At 37.4% G+C, this 6,927-nt stretch overlaps 1 protein-coding gene across 3 annotated transcripts; it reads left to right on the plus strand.

Moving 5' to 3' along the window:
* Positions 1–223: 223 nt before the first annotated feature.
* Positions 224–6,442, plus strand: LOC145013885 (BTB/POZ domain-containing protein). Of its 3 annotated transcripts, none has more exons than XR_013665306.1 (2): positions 224–1,904; positions 6,279–6,442. XR_013665306.1 is itself a non-coding variant. In XM_078972235.1 (1 exon), exon 1 carries the CDS (start codon positions 368–370, stop codon positions 1,772–1,774), a length of 1,407 nt encoding a protein of 468 aa, XP_078828361.1. In that variant the 5' UTR covers positions 224–367; the 3' UTR covers positions 1,775–2,010. The 3 variants fall into 3 exon arrangements, 1 of the variants encoding a protein (XP_078828361.1); XR_013665305.1 differs by having other exon boundaries at positions 6,297–6,441; XM_078972235.1 differs by lacking the exon at positions 6,279–6,442 and having other exon boundaries at positions 224–2,010.
* The last annotated feature ends 485 nt before the right edge of the window (positions 6,443–6,927 follow it).

Consider the following 6,927-nt stretch of genomic DNA (forward strand, 5'->3'; position numbering starts at 1 on the left):
GTCCATGAGTAAACTTCATTAAACAAAAGAAACCCGTCTAAAATGTTTCTACCTTCCACATACGATGTTTGTTCAAAGCTTATAGTTTTATCAAGAACCATCTTAAACTTATTAGCAAGCACCTTTGAAAGAGTCTTATACATACAACCCACAAGGTTCGGTCTATATTGTATAATATACTTATTTATATAAAATGTTAAGGGGTCGAAGTTATCGACAATGGCAATCTAGAGGGGGAAGTTGTACCAAGATAGCAAAAATACTGAGGCTAATTTCGTAAAAACGTACATCGGAGTCGGCCTAAAATAGCCTATGCTCCATAACCCAACTCCCAAAATCGGGAATCAGTAGCCGCCACTGAATTTAAATGGAGGACGGACTTTCCAATATTACCCTCACTGACCGCATCAAGCTAAACGTCGGCGGGAAGCTCTTCGAGACCACCATCTCCACCCTCCGTTCCGGCGGCCCAGATTCGCTCCTAGCTGCCCTCTCCAACCGCCAGGTACAGTCTTCAAATCCAGTGTTTATTGACCGAGATCCTGAGATATTCTCTGTCCTTCTATCCCTCCTCCGCACCAATCGCCTTCCGTCAACCTCCCGCCGGTTCACTGACCAAGAGCTCTCCGATGAAGCGTCATATTACGGTATCGAATCACAGCTCAAGTCCGCTATGCTTCCTAATCCACTTTCTGGTATCGATGCCTCTGTCATCGCCACAATACGACCTGCCTCCGACGGCGTGGTTTCCGCCTTTACAACCATCGATGATGGATCGGTATGGATAGCGCACGGCGGCCAGATCTCTGTCTATGATTGGAACTTAACGCACGCCGGTACTGTACGGACTCACCTTGACTCGATTACTTCAATTAGGCAAGTTACGCCTTCCGCAATGGCGGCCATAGCGTGCGATGTTGCTTCTGGTATTCATTTTTACAACTTCGCCAACGGTCGTCGAGTCGGCTCCGTGGAGTGGACCGATCCTACCGATCCGAGAATCTACAAAGCTAGAGTAACCGCCATCGCTGACTCGCCTGACTCGGTTTTCGCCGCTTTCGATTCACACCACAAGGAAAACTCCGTACTCGCGATCGACAAATCAACTCTCCAGGTGACTTCAGAAATCGGTCGTCAATCTGGAAATTCATCGAAATCAATCGTTCCTGGAAACCTAACATACGTGAATGATCTCGGAATTCTCGCTGCCAACGCCGTAACATCCGGAGCTTTCGGTTTCTCCGGTTACATCCGTCTGTGGGATCCCCGATCCGCACGCGTGGTTTGGGAGACGAACGAGCCAGGTTCTGGACGAAGCAGCAGGTTTGGGGATTCCTTCGCTGACGTAAGCATCGATGTTAGCGACGGTACTATGTGTAAAATTTGCTCCAAATCAGGCGACTTGGCCATGGCAGATTTGCGGAAATTGAGCGACGATCCATGGATATACTTGAGAGATACCAATCCAAGTTTGAGAAACACCAGTGGAGGGACAAACAACAGTGTAGTCCATTGTTACAGGAAGCAAGTCTTTGTTGGGAGAGATGGTGGACTAGAAGTATGGTCTAGAGTAGCACAAAACGGTGAAAACAACATGGAGATTGCTGAAGAATCGTTCCGAAGAAATTACATGGATAAATTGGAAGATTCAGAGAGAGGAATAATCAAGAAAATTGAAGGTGGTGGTGAAAGGCTTTTTGTTAGCAGGGAAGAAGCCGAAGGGCTTGAGGTATGGCAAAGCTCTGTTTTCTCTGGTGCAGTTTTGGTTTCATGACACACGAAAAGGAAAACAATAACCTGAGACATGAAGATCACTTTGCAATGGTAATGGTTGGGAATCATCTTCCTTATTGCCACCCATATTTGGACTCATAGCAAACATGGTGCGAAGATTCAGTTTTGAGGTAGGCTTTCAACCAGCGTTTATAGTATCTGTTTATGCATAATGACTTATTCTAAGCCTTCTGATTATTTGTTATATGTTCTGTTAATCGCAGATTACTTATATTATATCCTTTACATTAATAATAAGTTAATAACATTACAAATAGTTGATAAAATACATAAAAAAAAGTTTTTATCATTCTTATTCCTTTTTGGCCCAATATCTTCAACTTCACTGCGAAGTGCGAAGCCTACTGTAAAGTTTTTGGCCCAAAGTCTTCAACTTTTTATTTTTTTTAAGACATTTTTTTTATCTGCAGTTATGACTTTCCACATTTTCATGTATTGTTTGGGCTCTTTTTATTGTAAATATTTTAGTGTCGTATAATGACACATCGGAATTGTGAAGTTAGATCCTTATTTGGATAAAGATATATTTTATTTTCAACATCGTGATGTTTGAATGTAACGATCATTTATTAAAAAAACAAGAGAATAATACTATTTTTTTTGTTGGACACAACAAAACCAAGATAAATTGATTTTTTTTATTCCAAATGCATCGATTTTTAAACTTCCAATATTTCTCGTTTTGTGGCATTTGTTCCTTCACGTACACCCCTACTTGGCAGCTTTACTCCTTGAGCTATGCAAAAAAATGCCTAAAACAAGAAAAAGAAAAACTACATGAACATGATTTAAATGCAATAAAAATAAACTAAATAAACTAACCTACAATTGCAATGAGGTTCACAGTTGCATTTGGCACGTGCAAAAAGTCTTTTAAACCTTACGTTTCTTTAGTGGATGAGTGAAGTCTTATGAGGGTTTGAGTGAAGTCGTATGAGGGTTTACAATGAACATACCTACAAAATTCATAGGTTAAGTGGATAACGGCTTAGTGAGGATCATATGTTGGTTAAGTTTCTTGAAGGCAACCATATTGTATTTCACTTAATCGTGGGGTATCAAATATGATGTTATGTAAAATTATAAATCAATGGATCTAAAAGGTATCTCCGCTACAAAGCTACAAAACACCGTACGACTACATACAAACATTTGTGTGACATCCTAAAGGGTAAATATAATTATAGCCCAATCAACTATCATCATTTATCCGATTTGGTTATTAAAGTATTTTTTTTTTTTGCACAATAAATCATTAAACTTACAACTTACATGTCTATTAAGTCACTTTCGTTAGTTTTTAGCATATCCTCCGTTAACAATTATAATTTACAAGAATGGTCCCCAATGATTTCAATTTTGTTTTGTGGTTGGTCCTTTAGCAACATCATTCATCACCACCACCACCGTTCACTTCCGGCACCCACTTATGTTCACCTCAAGCAACCCCCACGATTTTTGATTTAAGAGTTAAGTTTACTGGTCGATTTAAGTAAAAATATGATACATTTGGTAGAAATTCCAACCACTTAAATATCTTAAATCAACCAAAAATATGCTAGATTGCTAAAAAAGGGTTATCGTAGAAGTTTGCAAACCGTATTTAATATTATTTGGTGAAATAGTTGCATTAAAACTGATCAGTTTTTAATATGGGGTTTTTGTCGTAAATAAAAATGTATATGTTGGTAGTTAGTGAACTGCATTTAGTGTTGCTTGGTGTAACAATTTCTTTCGGATAATCCAATTCAAATAAGCATGTCATGTATATACTTTGTGAAGACAATGAGTATTTATGTATTTTTTGTAAGAAAAAGTTTACTTATAAATATCTTATTGGTAGTTAATTTTTTATTTAGCAAATAGATATTGTTACACTTTCATTTAATGTTGATTCTGAACATATATATATATATATATATATATATATATATATATATATATATATATATATATATATATATATATATATATATATATATATATTCTTTAAAATTGACATTCGTTGAAATTATTTTTTTATAAAAATTAAAATTGATTGAGATTTTTTTGTGAGTGATTGTATGTTAGAATAATGGTTAACGGGGTTTCCCGAATTGAATGGTGGTGTTTACCGAAATTGAATGATGGTGATGTCAGTGATGAACTATGCCGGTGTAGGACCAATCACGAAAAAAATTGAAATCATAAGGATCATTTGTGTAATTTATAATAACTGGTTAGCAGAGGATATGTTAAAAACTAATGAAAATGACTTAATAGACATGTAAGTTGTAAGCTTAATCACATATTGCGCAAATAGTCTTTACACCTCTTCCCATTACACCTTGACTTCATTGTCATTAAATGAAACTTTGTTGATGAACATAACATCGAACCTTTACATCTAAATTATAATAACATATTAACTTAGTAAAATAATATTTAGAAAAAACAACATAAATGGTCACTATGCTTTTCAAAAATTTGTCATATAGTTCTTAAGTTAAAAAAACCTTGTAGACAGCAATGTGGTTTCAAAACTTTTAACAAACAGTCATTATTGCTCACTCTGTCAAACTTCGTCCGTTAACTAGGACATTTCCTTCATTTCACTACCACATAGACCTTTTATGATGTTTTTTATTTTATATATATAATATTATTTAATATACAAAGGGTTCCCCCCACCCCATCTCTTAGATGTGGTCGTCATTTGTTTTCCATAACATTTTTCCTAGTTCTACCACTCAATTCCCTTCGGTTTCATCAAATCTAATTGATCTTATCCCAAATCCTAATGACAATCTAATTTGTTCTTTTGATTACAAGCGGTTGTAACAAAATTCCATCGGAATTTGAATCGTTTTAGAAGATATCAGAGAGACAATGGTTATACAGAAGTAACATTATTGTAACATCCAAAATTCTGGTATGTCTTGAAACACTAAGGAATGATAATTTTTGCATAATTGGTCCCTTAAGTACGTTGGGTGTACTTAAGTGTACGCTTAGCGTACTGCATGGTTGTGGTCGCGGAGGAATCAGGGTACGTTGGGCGTACCTTGAGTTACACAGAGCATACGCGCTAGGGACGCAAAACCCTAAATCTCAGACTTGAGGCCTATTTAAACATTCTTAAGTCCCTTGGACTAAACCCCAGAGAGCCTCCCCAACTATAGAACGTTCATATACTCCTGGAAACCTTGTGAGATCATTCTTGAGCCTTAAATAGTGCATTTATGGCCTTTTGGTGTGTATTTCAAGAAGAAGGGGTGGTCAAGCAAGCTTGGATCAAGTGGGTGCTTCAAGATCCTGCACCAAAATCATCTTGCAAAGCTTCTAGAGGTAAAAAGCTTGCATCTTTCCTTTCTAATCTTTAGATCTAGCTAGGGTCTTGGTGGTTTGTCCCTTTGGTGAACTTTGGAACTCTTTTGCTAAGCTAAGCCTCCCTATTCGATGTGAGAGGCAGATCTGAGGTCCCCTAGTCATTTAGAAGTATAAAAATGGAAGCTTGGTGAGAGATTTGACCCCATTCATGGGTAAAAGACCTTGGAAAGGTCTTAATAGACTAGTTGGGTGTGTATGAGACATGCAAGGGCATAAAGTTGGGACATCTTGTTAGACTTAGATCTTGCTTTTGGACGTGAAAGATTCGAGCATTAAGCACTTAATGGAGAAAGTGCTTAAAATGGTTGTACGTTGGGCGTAACTGGTTGTACACAACGCGTAGTCCCTAAGCCTTCGTTACGCTGCGCGTACGCAACTCAGTTGGGCCCTAAGCTGTTTTGGGCCTTTGGGCCTCATTTGGTTGTTGGGCTTGATTGGATTCTGTGAGTTAGAGACCTTTTTATATGTTTTGGGTTGTGGATTTATTGGTTGGGCTTTATTGAGCCAAGGGGCCCATTAAGGATGTTGGACTTGGACATTAGGGCCCATTTGCAAGGAAAGGGTAATTGGGCCTTGTGGGTAGAATTGGAAGGTTGGGCCTTTCTTGGAATAATTTAAGGCCTTATCATTGATTATATTATTATTGTTATTATTCAGCTCGGGAGGTTGCAGATTATTAGGAGGAAAATATTTGTATTCATCGGACGAGGTGAGTCTTCTCACCATACATATGGGTCTACGGCACTAAGGCCGACCCATTATGTGATCATTTATATGTTTGTTATTCATTTATGAATTGATATGTAATGTGATATTATGTTGATATGGAAGACCTCGGGGGGAGCCCGTGACATTCGATATAAGACCATGTGGGGTAGCCCATGACATTCCTAGGTAAATACCATGTAGGGTAGCCCATGGCATTGGATGTAAGGCCATGTGGGGTAGCCCATGGTAGTCCTAGGTAAAGACCATGTGGGGTAACCCATGACATTCTTGCTGAATCATATTACATGGTTTCTATGGCATGTTTATAGCTTTATTAGCTAACATGATATGTGTATGTGAATGTGTGTTGTATGCTTTGGGAAACTCACTAAGCATTTCGCTTACAGGTTGTTGATTTGTTTCAGATACTTCTGAGCCCAAGGGCAAGGGCAAGGCGTGATGACGTGGCGTACACTCCATCTCTCTTTTTAATGCATTTTGGACCCTCTGATGTTTTAAAAAGGAAAACAATGATGTAATGAATGTTATTTGAAAACATATGTTTGAGAATCTATGGTTTATGAGATTGGTTTTGATTAACTCAAAAATGAAAAATTTTCTTTGTAAAATCGGGTCGTTACAATTATGCTACAAGCAATCTTATGATTTGGTACATTTTATGTTCAAGCTTATTAGCTGTGATTTACAAATTTGCAATCACCAAATTTAATTACCTTAGCCCCATCTCTTAGATCCGATCGTCATTTGTTCTCCATAACATTTTTCCCTAGTTCTACCATTCAATTCCTTTCAGTTTCATCAGATCAAACTGATCTTATCCCAAGTCCTAATGTCAATCTACTTTTTTCTTTTGATTACAAGCGGCTGTAACAAAATTCCATCGAAATTTGAATCGTTTTAAAAGATATAAGAGAGAAAATGGTTGTACAAAAATAACATTATGCTACAAACAGTCTTATGATTCGGTACATTTTATGTTCAAGCTTATTAGCTGTGATTAACAAATTTGCAATCACCAAATTTAATTACCTTAGG

Source organism: Lactuca saligna, chromosome 9 (genome assembly GCF_052625555.1).
Source record: "Lactuca saligna cultivar CGN05327 chromosome 9, ASM5262555v1, whole genome shotgun sequence".
Taxonomy (NCBI): Eukaryota; Viridiplantae; Streptophyta; class Magnoliopsida; order Asterales; family Asteraceae; genus Lactuca; species Lactuca saligna.